The sequence below is a fragment of the Haliotis cracherodii genome, unplaced genomic scaffold (genome assembly GCF_022045235.1).
Source record: "Haliotis cracherodii isolate W230 unplaced genomic scaffold, xgHalCrac1.p SCAF_18, whole genome shotgun sequence".
Lineage (NCBI taxonomy): Eukaryota > Metazoa > Mollusca > Gastropoda > Lepetellida > Haliotidae > Haliotis > Haliotis cracherodii.
The window spans coordinates 23,673,273-23,694,284 of record NW_027266273.1 but is presented as its reverse complement, the minus strand read 5'-3'; the positions used below and the strand labels follow the sequence as shown (position 1 = coordinate 23,694,284).

Sequence of the window (21,012 nt, the reverse complement as noted above, 5' to 3'; positions counted from 1 at the left end):
GAAGAGCCATGTACCATCATTGTAAATGTCAGCTCGTGACGGAGCTTGGTGCACGTGCAACAGTGGCAGAGAATGTTTTCCTTGTGCATCATGCATGGGCAACTCACACAGTATTAATTTTTTCTCAAATATTTTCCAGAACTGAATATTTTGTCAAAGTGTCTCTGCTCCATTATTTTTAAGGAATGGAGAGTTACTTGGACAATCCCCTCTACGTATTTTTCAACATAATCCCTTTCCTCTTTGATACACTTTTCCCAGGGATGTTGGATGTTTTATCCCAGTTTCGAGAAATACTTCCCTCCTGTGTCGTGCGAGTCAAAATGGGTTTCAGATAGAGCCTTCTTCATGTTTGGAAACAGGTACAAGTCTGACAGAGCCAGATCAGGAGAAACAGATGGGTCCTGAAGGTGTTCAAAGCCATAGTCGTGGATTGTAGCCATGACAATGACTTATTTGTGCACTGGTGTATTGTCCTGATGGAAGAGCACGTCGTTTCTGAACTTCCAACTTCTCTTAGTCTTAATTTTATCCTATAACTGCCTCAAAAGTGCAAAATTACATGCTCCGTTTATTGTCTAGCCATGGTAGTCCACCATGATGACACCCTCGGCATCCCAGAAGACACAGGTAATATCATTTCCATCTGATGGGACTGTCTTTGCCTTCTTTGGTGGTGGTGATGTTATATTCTACCCCTCATTTGACTGTTGTTTAGACTCAGGGTGGAAGTTGTGAACCCAGGTTTCATTCATAGTCACAAATTGTTGCAAGAACCTTTCTGGAACAGCTTCAAACAGTGCTGAGATGTCAGAAGCTTTGGAACCCAACTAGCTGGTATTTTCTTTATTGCAAAAGTGTATGTGATAATGGAATGTACTATCTCCTTGGAAATGCCCAGTGAACTAACATTTTGATGCTCAGTAATTCGCTGGTCAGTCATGATCATATCGTGGATTTTCTGGATCATTTCTGGCGTTGCTGACATGATAGGCTTTCCAGGGTGTGGAGTGGGCATTGGTGGCCCAGTCATCTAAGGCGCCGCGAGTCACTGTGCAGAGTTGCGTCCCTTTGGCATGCCAGAAACCTATGATTTTGGGTTTGAATCCCACTTCGCCCCGATTATGTTTCTAGGTTTGTCAGCACCATACTCATGCTTGTGGGTTTCACCAAAGTGGTAAACGTCTGAGACTTGCATAACTTCGGGCTTTCCTCCCACATTAAGCTGACACGCCGTGATATAACTGGAATGCTGTGTTAAAAGCGGTGTTAAACCCAACTCACTCACGCACTCACTTCAGGGTGTGTGTCATCTTCAAGGCTCTCCCTGCCCACCTCTGGTGACATAGGAAGGGACATCCTTCCCTAGTACTGTACTCATATCTTCATGGATCGCTTTTGGTGTTCAGCCCTTTTTCTGCAAATACTTCATCGCTGCACATTCCTCAATAGACCCCTGCTTAATTTACTGACTTGTCACAGCGAAACAATTTGCTCAACTTAATCACGTTTTTTGTGGCTATACCTCTATGACATCATGTAATGTCCACGACAAAACATTTCACTATTAAACAGTTCCTTATATGTGAGACTCAGACGTTATCAGTCAACCCTCATATCAGCGGTCAGGACTTTATGCCAAACATTCAAGCAGTTACCCCAATTATACATGGAAAATATCTCCGGTTCATGCATGACACTACTATTTCTCTGATAACCCTACTGTGTACACGACTGATGGATAACCTGCGAACAGGACACATTCTCACCGAAACTAAAATACCATAACGTAAGAGAGGTCATTATTTTAGAGGCTGTAGTTAGATCTGTATTTCACCTTTCTACTTTCTGAACCTTTCATGAACTATGACCTCATGTGATAGCTCCAGGAACAAATAACCAATAATGTTGCCATGTCAAATGAAACGTCGCTTAATTCCACCAGCTGCTTATCAAGCACAGATTTGCATGTGATTGATTTTGGTGTGAGATTCCAATAACAGGTGTTTCAAGCGAGAGTGAATGGATCACATTCAGTCTGTGTCTTTCAGCTAGAAACACTATCAAATACAGTCTGTGTACATGTATAATATTTAACAAAAATACAGAATCCTTTTGTATGAATTAATTACTAAAGTGAGAGCCAAACTTTTACAATTAGCTGTAAAATGACAAGGTGAGCACGTGCAGATCAATATACCACCTACTGTTTCAGCTGTTCACTTGTAGACAAAACGTGTGTCGTCGTCTGTAGGGACATCGAGTGCATTGTTTATCTTAATCACAATTATCTTCTGCCATGCCTCATCACTTGGGCTCACCTCCCACCGCCAACTGACTCCTAGTGATGGAACTCAGATACTGTTCTACCAACTCTCCCACCAACTCATACAAAGATATACTTTGAGTTTCGAAGGTTTGGAATGTTTAAGTTTTAAGTTTTTTCAAACATCTTTTTCATTTAGCATCAAGTAGGCTGTGTACATGAGACGTGCAATAACAAGTTTCACAGGGGAAATGTGGACAGTGTTTCAACGAATGTTCTTTATTCCTCAAGTAGTTTCAGAGGATGGCATGCAAACGTAATCATGCTGCAACATATTCACAAAAGCAATAATCAGAGAAATTGCTAGTCTCACGATATGGCAATTTACACAGTATGTTCTCATGGTACTTGGTATTTTATTGTCCACGTTGTCTGTAGATGGGTCATTTATCTTACCAAGCGTTTACACGATGCAGAAAGTGCATCCAGTATAAACATGTATGAACCAGTGTACAGAATGGACACCCAAAAAAGATAAAGTGCTTCCCTCAGGTTACACAATAATATTCATTTACCAAATTCTTGACGAAGAAATAGAAAGAACCCGTAATTAAGGCAATTATCAGATGTTACAGTATACTATATCATATTTATGTCCCCAGTTTGAAAAACGGAGGGATATTTAGCAATCAGTATGTCCATCTGCCTGTCTGTTTTCCGTTTAGGGAGCAAAACTCATAAACTATCGAATATTTAAGAATTGAATGTCAGTTTGGATGGGTTCATTGAAGTGTGAACGATTTAAAAGCGCTGGTTAAACTGTGTGAACCTCTGAGCTTGCAAGGAGGTTCACACGAAAGTTTAACCAGCGCTTTCAAATCGTACATACCTGAGAATGTACTGTACAGCATACTGTACAGCAAATGAGTCTTAATAATATTAAAGTCTTGTTGATCCGATACTTGTTAATTCGACAAACGGCTTTATCAGACACTAATTATGGGAACTGAATAAATCAGGTGCTATTTAGCCCCGTTAATCAGACAGTCTTGCACTCAACTCTGACACACCTAATTTGAAACGAATTGTAGAGTATAGAAGATTCAGCTTGGTGTGGGAGGAAAGCCCAAAGTCATGCAGGTCTCAGACATTTACCACTTTGTTGAAACCCATGAGCACGGGTATGGTGCTGACAAACCTAGAAACATAATCAGTGTGAACCAGAATTCAAACCCACGATCATAGATTTCTGGATTCTCAAGGGAAGCAACTCCGAATCTGGCGCCTTATACTGGGTGTTAACATTTATATCTATTCTATGCAGGGTATGTTTGACAGCAAGATAGTCATTGATGTGGTGCCATCACTGATAACTGTTGCAAACTGTGGATGCAGTTTCTTTTTGAAACTATCTTTTGGTGAATACATAAGATTATGACAATATTAATATGAGCGTAACTGCAAATTATTCTTAATAATATTAAACAAGGATAACTACTACCATATTGCACAGTTATTTTCCATTTAGAAATTTGAATCAAATCGTAGCCAGTCAACTGAGTAATCGTGACAGACCTCCAATGTATGTAGGGTACAGTACATAACAGCAAAAAGCAGGTACAAAGTACTTAGAGATTACAATTGTATGTAACTCCATCACTAATGTATACGAAGGAAATAATGAACAGTCATTCCTTTGTTGGTTTGTTCAGTGTATGAGGTATGTATTTATAGTGCATAAGGTGTACGTGGATTGCAGTGCAGTTTATGGAATGTACATTGTGCTATACCTGGCAAGACAATGCCCCATACAACCTCTATTGATCTGTGCAAGGACAGTATGTCACAAGCTGGGACACAGATGCAGCCGCAGCTCAAATCTCACAGGGCAACTGAGACAGCTTCTTAATGGCAGCAGGCTGTTCGGGGCAGACTCGGAGACAAGATGCTTATAGGTTTTGAAAAAGAAGAACTAAATAACTTCTGGTTTTCAACATTCATGTTGGCTATTAAGCCATTTCCAGTACAATGTAGCTTATCTTAAACCGCTAATTATACACTGACAGAAACTGAAATTGCCTTCATTTAGTCCTGTAATTACAAGTCCTCCCATAATTTCAGATGTTCTTTAGAAAATTACGATGTAATAATTGTCACCAGTGTTCCACATTGCAGGGAGGTCTTGGGGTCCTTGAGGTTAGGTGCAATAGTATTGGCATCCCCTTAATCATTAATTTATTATCCTCCTGGTATGTAATAAAGGGGGATATAGTTGGCATCCGTCTGCTGTCCATCCGTAATCTAAACCGTTCAATATTTTTCAACAAACATTGGCAGATATATCAAACAGATCCTGAAGTGTTGCCTTTTGCTATTTATGGATTTTTGGCATTTTATTTTTCTCAATTTTCATGGAAACAATTTGTACTTTGTCTTATAAGGGAGTCGATTTTGTTTCTGGAGCACAACTAAAAAAATGTTCAATATCATTAAAAATAACGTGGCAGATATATCAAACAGAACCTGAAGTGGTGACTTTTGCTATTTGTGAATTTCTGGCCTTTTTATTTTTCTAAAATCCATGGAAACAATTTGGACTTGTTATTGTCACAAACAGAGAATAGGTAGCCTTGTTATTGTCACAAACAGAGAATAGGTAGCCTTGTTATTGTCACAAACAGAGAATAGGTAGCCTTGTTATTGTCACAAACAGAGAATAGGTAGCCTTGTTATTGTCACAAACAGAGAATAGGTAGCCTACTTGTTGTCACATACAGAAAATAGGTAGCCTTGTTATTGTCACAAACAGAGAATAGGTAGCCTTGTTATTGTCACAAACAGAGAATAGGTAGCCTTGTTATTGTCACAAACAGAGAATAGGTAGCCTTGTTATTGTCACAAACAGAGAATAGGTAGCCTTGTTATTGTCACAAACAGAGAATAGGTAGCCTTGTTATTGTCACAAACAGAGAATAGGTAGCCTTGTAATTGTCACAAACAGAGAATAGGTAGCCTTGTTATTGTCACATACAGAAAATAGGTAGCGTTGTTATTGTCACAAACAGAGAATAGGTAGCCTTGTTATTGTCACAAACAGAGAATAGGTAGCCTTGTTATTGTTACAGAGAATAGGTAGCCTTGTTATTGTCACAAACAGGGAATAGGTAGCCTTCTTGTTGTCACATACAGAAAATAGGTAGCCTTGTTATTGTCACAAACAGAGAATAGGTAGCCTTGTTATTGTCACAAACAGAGAATAGGTAGCCTTGTTATTGTCACAAACAGAGAATAGGTAGCCTTGTTATTGTCACAAACAGAGAATAGGTAGCCTTGTTATTGTTACAAACAGAGAATAGGTAGCCTTGTTATTGTCACAAACAGAGAATAGGTAGCCTTCTTGTTGTCACAAACAGAGAATAGGTAGCCTTGTTATTGTTACAAACAGAGAATAGGTAGCCTTGTTATTGTCACAAACAGAGAATAGGTAGCCTTGTTATTGTCACAAACAGAGAATAGGTAGCCTACTTGTTGTCACAAACAGAGAATAGGTAGCCTTGTTATTGTCACAAACAGAGAATAGGTAGCCTTGTTATTGTCACAAACAGAGAATAGGTAGCCTTGTTATTGTCACAAACAGAGAATAGGTAGCCTTGTAATTGTCACAAACAGAGAATAGGTATCCTTGTTATTGTCACATACAGAAAATAGGTAGCCTTGTTATTGTCACAAACAGAGAATAGGTAGCCTTGTAATTGTCACAAACAGAGAATAGGTAGCCTTGTTATTGTCACATACAGAAAATAGGTAGCGTTGTTATTGTCACAAACAGAGAATAGGTAGCCTTCTTGTTGTCACATACAGAAAATAGGTAGCGTTGTTATTGTCACAAACAGAGAATAGGTAGCCTTGTTATTGTCACAAACAGAGAATAGGTAGCCTTGTTATTGTCACAAACAGAGAATAGGTAGCCTACTTGTTGTCACATACAGAAAATAGGTAGCCTTGTTATTGTCACAAACAGAGAATAGGTAGCCTTGTTATTGTCACAAACAGAGAATAGGTAGCCTTGTTATTGTCACAAACAGAGAATAGGTAGCCTTGTTATTGTCACAAACAGAGAATAGGTAGCCTTGTTATTGTCACAAACAGAGAATAGGTAGCCTTGTTATTGTCACAAACAGAGAATAGGTAGCCTTGTAATTGTCACAAACAGAGAATAGGTAGCCTTGTTATTGTCACATACAGAAAATAGGTAGCGTTGTTATTGTCACAAACAGAGAATAGGTAGCCTTGTTATTGTCACAAACAGAGAATAGGTAGCCTTGTTATTGTCACAAACAGAGAATAGGTAGCCTTGTTATTGTCACAAACAGAGAATAGGTAGCCTTGTTATTGTCACAAACAGAGAATAGGTAGCCTTGTTATTGTCACAAACAGGGAATAGGTAGCCTTCTTGTTGTCACATACAGAAAATAGGTAGCCTTGTTATTGTCACAGACAGAGAATAGGTAGTCTTGTTATTGTCACTTACCAAGAATAGGTAGCCATGTTATTGTTACAAACAGAGAATAGGTAGCCTTGTTATTGTCATGCTATCATCCATATGTAAATATGCACCCCCTTTCACCTCTCATTGGGGAAGCATTTTGACATTATTTATGTCAGAGTAAGGTGAGGCAGATGCATGCTTGAAAAATGTAAATGAGAAATACCATCTTTGCAGAATTTCTGCACATCTGCATTCCTATAAGTCTGGAAAAGTTTAAGAAAAACAAATAAACATGTGATAAGGACTAGGAATGAGCTCAGAGCATGTCCAACAGGGAATTCAAGTGACCCTTTGATTTCCTCAAAAACAGTCTCTGTAGACATGGTTGTGTGGAGCTAGGCTGTCAGCCACTATATCACTGTAGACATGGTTGTGTGGAACTAGGCTGTCAGCCACTACCTATATCTCTGTAGACTTGGTTGTGTGGAGCCAGGCTGTCAGCCACTATCTATATCTCTGTAGACTTGGTTGTGTGGAGCCAGGCTGTCAGCCACTATCTATATCTCTGTAGACTTGGTTGTGTGGAGCCAGGCTGTCAGCCACTATCTATATCTCTGTAGACTTGGTTGTGTGGAGCCAGGCTGTCAGCCACTATCTATATCTCTGTAGACTTGGTTGTGTGGAGCCAGGCTGTCAGCCACTATCTATATCTCTGTAGACTTGGTTGTGTGGAGCCAGGCTGTCAGCCACTATCTATATCTCTGTAGACTTGGTTGTGTGGAACCTTGGCTGTCAGCCACTATCTATATCTCTGTAGACATGGTTGTGTGGAGCTAGGCTGTCAGCCACTACCTATATCTCTGTAGACATGGTTGTGTGGAGCTAGGCTGTCAGCCACTACCTATATCTCTGTAGACTTGGTTGTGTGGGGCCAGGCTGTCAGCCACTACCTATATCTCTGTAGACTTGGTTGTGTGGAGCTAGGCTGTCAGCCACTACCTATATCTCTGTAGACATGGTTGTGTGGAACTAGGCTGTCAGCCACTACCTATATCTCTGTAGACATGGTTGTGTGGAGCTAGGCTGTCAGCCACTATCTATATCTCTGTAGACATGGTTGTGTGGAGCTAGGCTGTCAGCCACTACCTATATCTCTGTAGACTTGGTTGTGTGGGGCCAGGCTGTCAGCCACTACCTATATCTCTGTAGACTTGGTTGTGTGGAGCTAGGCTGTCAGCCACTATCTATATCTCTGTAGACATGGTTGTGTGGAGCTAGGCTGTCAGCCACTACCTATATCTCTGTAGACTTGGTTGTGTGGGGCCAGGCTGTCAGCCACTACCTATATCTCTGTAGACTTGGTTGTGTGGAGCTAGGCTGTCAGCCACTACCTATATCTCTGTAGACATGGTTGTGTGGAACTAGGCTGTCAGCCACTATATCTCTGTAGACATGGTTGTGTGGAGCTAGGCTGTCAGCCACTATCTATATCTCTGTAGACATGGTTGTGTGGAGCTAGGCTGTCAGCCACTACCTATATCTCTGTAGATTTGGTTGTGTGGAGCCAGGCTGTCAGCCACTACCTATCTCTGTAGACTTGGTTGTGTGGAGCTAGGCTGTCAGCCACTATCTATATCTCTGTAGACTTGGTTGTGTGGAGCTAGGCTGTCAGCCACTATATCTCTGTAGACTTGGTTGTGTGGAGCTAGGCTGTCAGCCACTATCTATATCTCTGTAGACATGGTTGTGTGGAGCTAGGCTGTCAGCCACTACCTATATCTCTGTAGACTTGGTTGTGTGGGGCCAGGCTGTCAGCCACTACCTATATCTCTGTAGACTTGGTTGTGTGGAGCCAGGCTGTCAGCCACTATCTATATCTCTGTAGACTTGGTTGTGTGGAGCCAGGCTGTCAGCCACTATCTATATCTCTGTAGACTTGGTTGTGTGGAGCCAGGCTGTCAGCCACTATCTATATCTCTGTAGACTTGGTTGTGTGGAACCTTGGCTGTCAGCCACTATCTATATCTCTGTAGACATGGTTGTGTGGAGCTAGGCTGTCAGCCACTACCTATATCTCTGTAGACTTGGTTGTGTGGAGCTAGGCTGTCAGCCACTACCTATATCTCTGTAGACATGGTTGTGTGGAGCTAGGCTGTCAGCCACTACCTATATCTCTGTAGACTTGGTTGTGTGGGGCCAGGCTGTCAGCCACTACCTATATCTCTGTAGACTTGGTTGTGTGGAGCTAGGCTGTCAGCCACTACCTATATCTCTGTAGACATGGTTGTGTGGAACTAGGCTGTCAGCCACTATATCTCTGTAGACATGGTTGTGTGGAGCTAGGCTGTCAGCCACTATCTATATCTCTGTAGACATGGTTGTGTGGAGCTAGGCTGTCAGCCACTACCTATATCTCTGTAGATTTGGTTGTGTGGAGCCAGGCTGTCAGCCACTACCTATCTCTGTAGACTTGGTTGTGTGGAGCTAGGCTGTCAGCCACTATCTATATCTCTGTAGACTTGGTTGTGTGGAGCTAGGCTGTCAGCCACTATATCTCTGTAGACTTGGTTGTGTGGAGCTAGGCTGTCAGCCACTATCTATATCTCTGTAGACATGGTTGTGTGGAGCTAGGCTGTCAGCCACTACCTATATCTCTGTAGACTTGGTTGTGTGGGGCCAGGCTGTCAGCCACTACCTATATCTCTGTAGACTTGGTTGTGTGGAGCTAGGCTGTCAGCCACTACCTATATCTCTGTAGACATGGTTGTGTGGAACTAGGCTGTCAGCCACTATATCTCTGTAGACATGGTTGTGTGGAGCTAGGCTGTCAGCCACTATCTATATCTCTGTAGACATGGTTGTGTGGAGCTAGGCTGTCAGCCACTACCTATATCTCTGTAGATTTGGTTGTGTGGAGCCAGGCTGTCAGCCACTACCTATCTCTGTAGACTTGGTTGTGTGGAGCTAGGCTGTCAGCCACTATCTATATCTCTGTAGACTTGGTTGTGTGGAGCTAGGCTGTCAGCCACTATATCTCTGTAGACTTGGTTGTGTGGAGCTAGGCTGTCAGCCACTATCTATATCTCTGTAGACATGGTTGTGTGGAGCTAGGCTGTCAGCCACTACCTATATCTCTGTAGACTTGGTTGTGTGGAGCTAGGCTGTCAGCCACTATATCTCTGTAGACATGGTTGTGTGGAGCTAGGCTGTCAGCCACTATCTATATCTCTGTAGACTTGGTTGTGTGGAGCTAGGCTGTCAGCCACTACCTATATCTCTGTAGACATGGTTGTGTGGAGCTAGGCTGTCAGCCACTATCTATATCTCTGTAGACATGGTTGTGTGGAGCTAGGCTGTCAGCCACTACCTATATCTCTGTAGACATGGTTGTGTGGAGCTAGGCTGTCAGCCACTACCTATATCTCTGTAGACTTGGTTGTGTGGAGCTAGGCTGTCAGCCACTACCTATATCTCTGTAGACTTGGTTGTGTGGAGCTAGGCTGTCAGCCACTATATCTCTGTAGACTTGGTTGTGTGGAGCCAGGCTGTCAGCCACTATCTATATCTCTGTAGACTTGGTTGTGTGGAGCCAGGCTGTCAGCCACTATCTATATCTCTGTAGACTTGGTTGTGTGGAACCTTGGCTGTCAGCCACTATCTATATCTCTGTAGACATGGTTGTGTGGAGCTAGGCTGTCAGCCACTACCTATATCTCTGTAGACTTGGTTGTGTGGAGCTAGGCTGTCAGCCACTACCTATATCTCTGTAGACATGGTTGTGTGGAGCTAGGCTGTCAGCCACTACCTATATCTCTGTAGACTTGGTTGTGTGGGGCCAGGCTGTCAGCCACTACCTATATCTCTGTAGACTTGGTTGTGTGGAACTAGGCTGTCAGCCACTATATCTCTGTAGACATGGTTGTGTGGAGCTAGGCTGTCAGCCACTATCTATATCTCTGTAGACATGGTTGTGTGGAGCTAGGCTGTCAGCCACTACCTATATCTCTGTAGATTTGGATGTGTGGAACCAGGCTGTCAGCCACTACCTATCTCTGTAGACTTGGTTGTGTGGAGCTAGGCTGTCAGCCACTATCTATATCTCTGTAGACTTGGTTGTGTGGAGCTAGGCTGTCAGCCACTATATCTCTGTAGACTTGGTTGTGTGGAGCTAGGCTGTCAGCCACTATCTATATCTCTGTAGACATGGTTGTGTGGAGCTAGGCTGTCAGCCACTACCTATATCTCTGTAGACTTGGTTGTGTGGAGCTAGGCTGTCAGCCACTATATCTCTGTAGACTTGGTTGTGTGGAGCTAGGCTGTCAGCCACTATCTATATCTCTGTAGACCTGGTTGTGTGGAGCTAGGCTGTCAGCCACTACCTATATCTCTGTAGACATGGTTGTGTGGAGCTAGGCTGTCAGCCACTATCTATATCTCTGTAGACATGGTTGTGTGGAGCTAGGCTGTCAGCCACTACCTATATCTCTGTAGACATGGTTGTGTGGAGTTAGGCTGTCAGCCACTACCTATATCTCTGTAGACATGGTTGTGTGGAGCTAGGCTGTCAGCCACTACCTATATCTCTGTAGACTTGGTTGTGTGGAGCTAGGCTGTCAGCCACTATATCTCTGTAGACTTGGTTGTGTGGAGCTAGGCTGTCAGCCACTACCTATATCTCTGTAGACTTGGTTGTGTGGAGCTAGGCTATCAGCCACTATCTATATCTCTGTAGACATGGTTGTGTGGAGCTAGGCTGTCAGCCACTATATCTCTGTAGACTTGGTTGTGTGGAGCTAGGCTATCAGCCACTATCTATATCTCTGTAGACATGGTTGTGTGGAGCTAGGCTGTCAGCCACTACCTATATCTCTGTAGACTTGGTTGTGTGGTACAGAGGCTGCCATGGGGGTCCTGCTAATCTCGGAAATGTTATTAACGCTACATATTTATGAGCTCTGACTCACTAAGAGATACTTCAGAACTAGACAAGCCAATATCAGAAATAGGAACCAAGAAGTATTGCTCTGTATTTAAAACAGTATGCCCATCAGTACTTAGATTTACATAGAGGAGCTCTGTTTGATGTGTGGTTGGAGGTATCCCTTCCTGGGAGTACATCACCTCAGTGTCACTAGGTTATGAAGCTACAATAAAATAAGGAACAGATCGGCTCTATTCCAGAGCACAGGTCCAGAGAAAGGATGTATTTACATATTTTCCCTGACAGAAGAGAAGTAAAACAGAAATGACTTGTCACTTTTATCTCCATGTGACAGAAATCTGTGATGAATTGTCCAGTTATTACATTTCATTTATTTGTAAATGATCTGTTCAAAGGGAAACATACTTCAGTGTGATGAATGTAGTTATTATGGTATTTCATGTTCTATTCTGTGCAGTGTCTGTGGTATTGATCTGCAGGAGTTTAGCTGCTGCGGCTGTAGTCACTGTGTGGCTGGGGATACCGGGGCCTCGCTGGCCCTCCGCGATGACTCACGTATCACAATGTTAATTTTTACTTCCAGACTGGAGAGTGGAATGTGACTCACAGCTGGATACCATATCGCCTGTGGAAATACGTTTTGGTGGAAATCCGTGAAAACGACCTTGGACGTCATTGTGACCTTGACATGTTTTATCCCATCAAAATGGAATATGACTTTAATTGTCATGGCAACTAGCTGTAACACATAGAAGGTTGGTGTCTTATTTCTACAGCTGTTATGTAATAGGCTTTAAAAATATTGAATCACATTACTTATGTTTATATTTAATAAAGATATGTACATATTGCGTTATTGTGTATCTATTTTTCTAAGTAGCATGTGATAACATTACTATCGGTCATAAGGTCTCTTTACACATGGGAAATCTCATTATAACAATGCGGGGTGGGGGGGGGTCTCATGAAGCATGACTCAATTCTTTACAGGTAGGTGTGATGTTGCTGAAATATTGCTGGCTGAGTCGTAGAGCAACATTCACTCACTAATTCCTGAGGCATTTCGCACAGACAGATCTCATGAGGCACCTGATTAATTAACTCCTGAGACATTAAAAGATCCCATGAGACATCCTTGACATTTAGATTTCTCATGAGATATTTCAGACGTTGAGAGATCTAATGAGACATCCATGACATCATGAGATCTCATGAGATATCCTTGACATTGAGGGATGTCATGTGACATCCTTGACATTGAAGGATGTCAAGAGACATCCCTGTCATTGAGGGATTATTCCAGCTATATGACAAGGGTCTGTAAATAATCGAGTCTGGACCAGACAATCCAGTGATTGATATTATGAGCACCGATCCATGCAATTGGGATCAATGACATGCAACAGCCAAGTCAGCAAGCCTGACCACCCGATCCCGTTAGTCGCCTCTTGCGACAAACCTAGTCACCTTTTACAGCAAGCATGTGGCATCCTTGACATCATGAGATCTCATGAGACATCCCTGACACTGAGAGATAGCATAAGACATCCTTGACATTGAGAGATTGCATGAGACATCCATGACACTGAAGGATGTCGTGAGACATACCTGACATTGAGAGATCTCATGAGACATCCTTGACACTGAGAGATCTCATGAGACATGTGCAGTAATTGGGAAATGTCATTATGAATACCAACAAATGTTAACAATGTGGCAATATGCTTAGAAACGGAGCGTAAATGCAGCTTATTATATGATCTAGATCTATTTATTATATTGGGGTAATAGCCTATCAGTATCACTGAATGAATGTATGTCAGTATCAGAGTCAATATTTGCAATAATGGTTGCAACAGCTGGTAGAAGGAGGTCATTCATGTGCATCCTGACTGATCCAATGTTAGAGGTTGTAGGGAAAGGTTGTAGGGAAATATTTTGAACTACTTGAAATCATAAAATTAATGCCAAAATTTCAAGTGCCCTTCACTTACATTAATAAGGTATGGAATTTTACCTGGCCTTAATCAATACTGGAAGACTATTGACATTTCAGACTTACTTTACATACAGTGAAACAGTGAAATATGTCTCATAATTACGTCTTAGAGTCATCTTTCTCACTGGATGCTCCGGCATGTCAGGTTGTGATTTGAGGATCATTGACACAACAGCTGGATATGACAATTTGTCCTTGGGAAAAATGTCAAATAATCTCATTTAGCAGAAGTTTAGATTGTGACCAAATTAAGCAGTATTATTCAAAGTGCTCCATATTATATAGGTATTTTAAGTCTACAATTTCGTTGCTGTTGATTGCAGATTATGTGAGGTGGGTTTTTTCACTGTCAAATTTAGATCTACTCTCATGAATTTTATGCCACATTTTTGGCAAGGGTCAGCATCAATTTATTGTCATGATTTCTAATGTAAGATTACTATGAATGACAGCGTTGAAGCTGCCATTACCTACTGGAGTGTAAAGTGTCTGCATGTAAACTGCAATTGCTTTGCAATTACCACCATCAAATCCCAGCTGTTACTGGGATGATAGTTCACAGTATGACTAGTTAGGGATACAAAGGAAGTTCACTCATGCATTTTTTGGACATAACTAGAATTTGTTGAACTGTTCAAGCATGCAATTTTTGCCAGCACACATATTTTGCCATTTAGATTTTCAAATTTGCCTTTTTCTTCATGTTCTTTCCTCATATGCCAGGAAAAGACTGACTGAACTTGTTTCCAAAGTAAAGCATTGAAACATTGAAACATTTTCATGAATCATTGCATGCACTGACATTTGGTAATGTTTGTATGTTTCTGGAACATGAATCAAATACTGTTTATATCTTCATGGCATGTGGTATCCATATTGACCATGTGGTATAGTGGTGCCTTTTGACATTATGCATTTGATGGGTTGAAAAACAACATAAAATTTGAGTTATAAGTGTTGGGATCGTTTCTTCCAAACATTCAATAGGTCTTTATGAAACATAGCACATGCACCAACAACCTTGTGATTTGGTATCACCTTTTGACCTTTTCAGTTTGTTCACATTTTCTATATCTTGCATTCCCATGGAAATGATTGAAACGAGCACAAATAATACTCAGTGAAGATTGAAGTAATCTTACATATAAGTCAGAATCTTACAGAGGCAATTGAAGAATTAATTGCACCTAAGGAAAGAGAGTCTGTAGAGTGAGGGTCTTCATTGGATTTGGCTTTGGCTAATTCCCAGAAAAGTTCAAGGTCACCATGGCAGCTCAATATGATACCGAACTTCACAACATCCCCTTTTGGTCATCACATTATAGGGTTTTTTCTATCTGTAATGAAGAAGTTTTTGTACTTTTATAATTATTTGTAGCCTAGTGGTTACAGCATTTTTTCGTCATGCCAAAGGTCCGGGTTCGATTCCCCACATGGTTACATTTCTGGTGTACCCATCAATGATGTTGCTGGAATATTGCGAAAAGCAGCGTTAAATCCAATTCACTTCTGTTTGCCAACAGAGGTGTGAGTGGCCCAGTCTGTTAGTGCCGGAAGTTGATGTGCATAGTTTCTTCCGCTAGATGTGCCAGAACTATATTATCGGGGATTGAATACCAGAGAGTTGCCCTAATGATGTATCTAGGGTTATAGCACCATGCCATGCTAGAAGGTTTCACCAAAATGGTAAACATCTTAGACTGGCTATATGAGATGGAATTACTCTATATATGTATATGTATTGGCTGTTTTATTCGAGGGCTCCTGTTGGTATTTGGTTTCTGGTGGTTGAGGTCAAGAAGCCAAACCAGATTAGAATTTGTAAATTTCTCCCTTCCACTTGTGATGTCTGTCTGTCTCTACAGAAGCAGGTGTTAATGTGTTGCGTGTTGCAAATTTCAGGTTCACCATGGAATCAGTGTTGGGGCGGCTGAGGACTGGATCCAAATCCAAGAAAACCCTTTCACAAGCTCCTTCCAAGGATGATATTCTGAATGCTATAGATACCTTTGATAAAAATGGTGAGTTACCAATGTCACCCAGGTACTTGTATCACATCAGCTCTGCTAACAGGGGAAATTTTGAAGCCACTCTTGTGTTCTCAAGTCTTTGTTAGAGAAAACATGAAGACTGTTAAACATATTAAGTGTTATTTCAGAACTTCCAGATTTCAGTAGACTGGCATTTTATCTACTCAGTTGTTCAAATTCAATTTTCAATATGGCTGCCAATACTGTAAATTATGACATTCTTTTGACTTTTGTTTTTTGACCATGCCCTTCAATTCTCACAAAATGCATATTTGACCCTGTCAGTATCTTCTCTGCTAGAATTGCCAAACTGAGATAACTGAACTTTGCTGTATATGTTTCTTCTTTGATGAAAGTTTAATCCTCAGTATGTATGCAGAATATTTATTGAATATTGGTGAAGACAGCACTGCTTGTGAAATGGCTGTCATGCATGTTGACATTTTAACTGTTGACTTCATATCCAGCTGCAGTGCTATGGCACTTTTTGTCTATGGTTAATATAATTAGTGAGAAATGTAACACATAAAGTAATGTGTATTTATAATGCATTAGATTCCATACACAAGGCCTATGCTCAAATCGCTAACATTATTATCCCGGTCAATGGATCAGTGTGCACTCAATTTTCATTCTCAGCTCCCTGGGTAGTATACAACCCAAGCTGCCTAGTCAGGCGCTAGAAGGTTAACAGTCACAATCCTCATCCTGCCAGGTACCCAATTTTACTGTTAGGTGAACAGAGGCAAATTTCGAGCAAAGTCACTAGCCTATGGAGACACCACATGTGCTACATGTACTTCAGTGTGGGGTAGAATCCAAGCCCTAGAAACCCTAGTCACCCATCCAACTGTTCTCCGCGACCAACGTTGCTTAACTTCACCTTATTTGTCACCTATGAACTGTGCACACGACCACGTGCCACCACAAATATGAATGCATGAATACTGTATTTAAACATCTGTGGTGAGCTTCACTCAAAGTTAATGTTTGTAATTCAATACAGGTTAGTGCACAACTAGTTCAGAATTCATGTGTTCTGTGTTCCATTTGCTGAGTACTATTGTGTTCATTCGTGTCAGCCTTGTCGGTGTGTTTGTAAGCCAAACTAGTCTAAAAGTCCAAGTGTCACTTGACATCATTTCCAGTAACTGTTCCTGCTATTGGGACTTTCTGTAAGCTTATCTTATTAGCTAGATAAGCAACTGACTAGACCAGACTATGACCTATTGGCTAAAGTCACAGACTGAGATAGGGGCACTGGTGGTACGGTCGACTTGGGCACCGCAATGCCCTGTGCAGAGTTGCATCCCTTTGGTATTCCAGACACCTATGATCATGAGTTCAAATCTGGTTTGCCCTGTATTCATGGGTTTCACCAAAGTGGTCTGAGACATGAATCACGTTCAGGCTTTCCTCCCACAGTAAGCTTACATGCCATGATATAACTGGAATACTGTTCAAAGTGGCTTTAAACCCAACTCACTCACTCACTCTTATATAGCAGAGATCTGGTTCTGTTGCAGCAATACCCATGGCCACAGCAAGTCACTCACAGCCTGAGACATGATGCTCAGATGCTTGTTGATCCAAAGTTTCGATTTCACAATTCTCATTGTGTGTTGTTAGTCTTGGGTTTCTTTATCACTGTGACCAATAACTCTCCATATTATACCTCCATGTCAGAATGATGAGATCTGATTGGTCAACGTGATCTTGAAAAAATACTATGTATCCCGCCATGGAGGGTAATATATTTCTCAGCGGGGGAATCAATCTCTTTTACCCCGCCACGAGCAACTCAGGCTGCACATGGATTTCAGAGAGGCAGAATAAATCCCTTTTTCCAAGTCAATGAAAGTCACGTGACATAGCACAAGTTAATCTCCACTCAATCAAACAGCTGTTGTCTGTCTATTTTGAATTTGTTCAAATTCATTGTCAAATTTACATGTCGGTAAGATAAATTTGTTGTAGCAAGATAACTCAGACGTAGGCCGTAGGCGAGTGGTATAAAACCTAACGGGGAATGCATAAAACCCCATGCTACAACTTATAGTGTCATGTCCAGTTTGACCAATAGCTACCTGTGTAAGTTTTGTGTATGTTGTGTAGCCAGTATACAAGTATCAGATGATTGTATTGAGTAATGTCTGTAATATCTCCGATGAAGATACAAGATTCTGATGCACAACCTACAATATTACACTCGTGTGTTGACAGGAAGTGGCTCAGAGGACAACAACAACCTGGTCCGCAAGAGCAGCGTGGAGAGCGGAGATGGACGATTTGAAGGTCCCGACGAGCTGGACTCCCCCAGTGTGAGCTATTCCCACTCCTACAGGTGCGTCCAACTAGGAGCAGGTACCCTACATACTTGACAGGGGAGAAAAGCCCCGAATACACCTCTGGGTGCAGATGCCTTTATACATCACTGGGTAGATATACCCTGAATACACCACCAGGTGCAGATACCTTTATACATCACTGGGTAGATATACCCTGAATACACCACCAGGTGCAGATACCTTTATACATCACTGGGTAGATATACCCTAAATACACCACAAGGTACAAATACCTTTATACATCACTGGGTAGATATACCCTGAATATAGCACCGGGTACAAATACCTTTATACATCACTGGGAAGAATATAACCTGAATACACCACCAGGTGCAGATACCTTTATACATCACTGGGTAGATATACCCTGAATACGCCACAAGGTACAAATACCTTTATACATCACTAGGTAGATATACCCTGAATACACCACCAGGTGCAGATACCTTTATACATCACTGGGTAGATATACCCTGAATATAACACCGGGTACAAATACCTTTATACATCACTGGGAAGAATATACACTGAATACACCACCAGGTACAAATACCTTTATACTTCACTGGCTAGATATACCCTGAAGACACCACCAGGTACAAATACCTTTATACATCATTGGCTAGATATACCCTGAATACACCACCGGGTACAAATACCTTTATACTTCACTGGCTAGATATACCCTGATTAAAGCATAGGGTACTATACAAATATCTTTATACTTCGCTACGTAGATATATCCTGAATACACCACCGGGTACAAATACCTTAATACTTCACTGGCTAGATTTACCCTGAGTATAGCACAGGGTACAAATATCTTTAAACTTCACTGGCTAGATATACCCTGAATAAAGCATAGGGTACTATACAAATATCTTTATACTTCGCTACGTAGATATATCCTGAATACACCACCGGGTACAAATATCTTTATACTTCACTTGCTAGATGTACCCTGAAAACAACACCGAGTATAAATACCTTAATACTTCACTGGGTAGATATACCCTGAATATAGCACAGGGTACAAATATCTTTATACTTCACTGGCTAGATATACCCTGAATACACCAACGGGTACAAATACCTTTATACATCATTGGCTAGATATACCCTGAATACACCACCAGGTACAAATACCTTTATACTTCACTGGCTAGATTTACCCTGAATATAGCACCGGGTACAAATATCTTGCATACACCACTGGAAACAGATACCCTTTGTTAATCACGGAGTACGGATAATTTGCAAACACCACTGGGTACAAAGACCCTGTAAAGACCTATAGATCAGACACCCTACGACACATGTATACCTTTTGATCAGACACCATAAGACACAGGCAACGGGTACACCCTAGACTTCAGGCTTGACAGGTAGTGTTGTCCATTCGTTGCAAGAAGGATGCTGGATGTTGCAGGGGTATTGAGCCACCTGTACAGACTGACTGGATGTGGACTGTGATAAGGGAGGGGTCCAAGTATAGGTATGACAAACAAGCCGGTCTCCTCCCTTGAAGCACCTCCTTGAACACATACAGGCACACATGCTTTCAATTTCCCAAATTCTGCAAATACATATCTGATCTTATACGTCCACGTGATCTTGATAAAATATGATGTATCCCGCATTGGAGGGGCATAAATTTCTCAGGGGGCAAATAAATCCCTTATACCCCGCCATGATGAAAACAGGGTGCACATGAATTTCTGAGCAGCAAAATAAATCCCTTATATGCCTCTTCAAAGCGAAAAGCTGCACGCTTTTTCCGAGTCAATGGAAGTCACGTGACCCAGCGCAGGTTAACCTCAGCTCAATCAAACAGCTGTTTTCTATCAATCTTGAATATGTTACAATGTCATAAGTCACATGTCGGTAAAATACATTTATTGTAGCAGTATCACTCAGTGCATGTAGGTTTTATACATCCCTCATTACTTATATAATTCCACTAGTAGATAAAGTAGGGAACATACTCTGTTATTCCATGGTCATGAGAGGCATGTTGCTATGATGTGTTATGCAATGTGATACAGGAGGTTGAGTTACTACATCTTATGTTTAACATTGCAGTAAGCTTACCACCTCAATATCTCCCTCCTCCCAACATATGTGTCCACACACATCGCCCTTCCCCTAACACGCCAGGCAGCAACTTCCAGCTTACCACCTCAATCACTGCAACACTCCAGTGGGCCTGACTCCAAGGAACCTCATCCCGGCTAATCCCTAATGGTATCTGCTTATAGACTGTTTTCACACTCTCACTGTTTGAGTGCACTGGTAAATCAACAATTCAACAGTATGTCTGCTTAACTTTACTGAGGCGACAGACACAAGGGATTGAACATTCCTGATCATGTATTTTGATAGTTCTTTAGAGTACAAGTTTAAACAACCTGTCCTATCAACACCAGTATCCAAACTTTACTATGGTATGTTAATGTATGTTAAATTTCTATGAACAGGGGTGAGAATATTCCGCTGTTCCGCAAATTTTAGTTACCACAAATTTGTTAAAATCTCATGGCTTCCCCCTAAACACTCCATTGCAAAGAAGTTTCAGCTGAAAAGGAAAATATCCATTCTCATTCCTGTATAAATGTCTCTAAAGCATACACTTCCTGAGGTTGACCCATGATTAGCTCACCTTGGAAATGTCAACGTAAGCATATGACTTACAGTATATCTGTCCACTTCAGTTGTCTTTTTTCCAATAGTGCGCAGCATATCAGAGTATAGTCAATAGGATTTATTCTGAAAAGGCTTCTGCTACTAGAGTTCTTTTCTAGAGTTCAATATTATCATTGCTTGACCCAAATTCACGGTACAATGTCATGCTCAGAGAATAACCAACGAGCTACGAAGAATTACCGGTACTGATTATAGTGAATAGTTGGTGTTAATCCTGAGTCTTTGGTCAGTGACT

General features: G+C 41.4%; 1 protein-coding gene across 7 annotated transcripts in view; it reads left to right on the top strand.

Moving 5' to 3' along the window:
- The window catches only part of LOC139465912 (TBC1 domain family member 5-like), a 63,074-nt gene that overhangs the window by 13,958 nt on the left and 28,104 nt on the right, over positions 1-21,012 (top strand). For all 7 annotated transcript variants that reach the window (XM_071247908.1, XM_071247905.1, XM_071247906.1 and 4 more), the window contains exons 2-4: positions 12,281-12,452; positions 15,599-15,717; positions 17,950-18,070. In XM_071247908.1, the coding sequence (XP_071104009.1) occupies positions 15,606-15,717; positions 17,950-18,070 (233 nt within the window). In that variant the 5' untranslated portion in view covers positions 12,281-12,452; positions 15,599-15,605. The remainder of the gene's footprint in view (positions 1-12,280; positions 12,453-15,598; positions 15,718-17,949; positions 18,071-21,012) is intronic.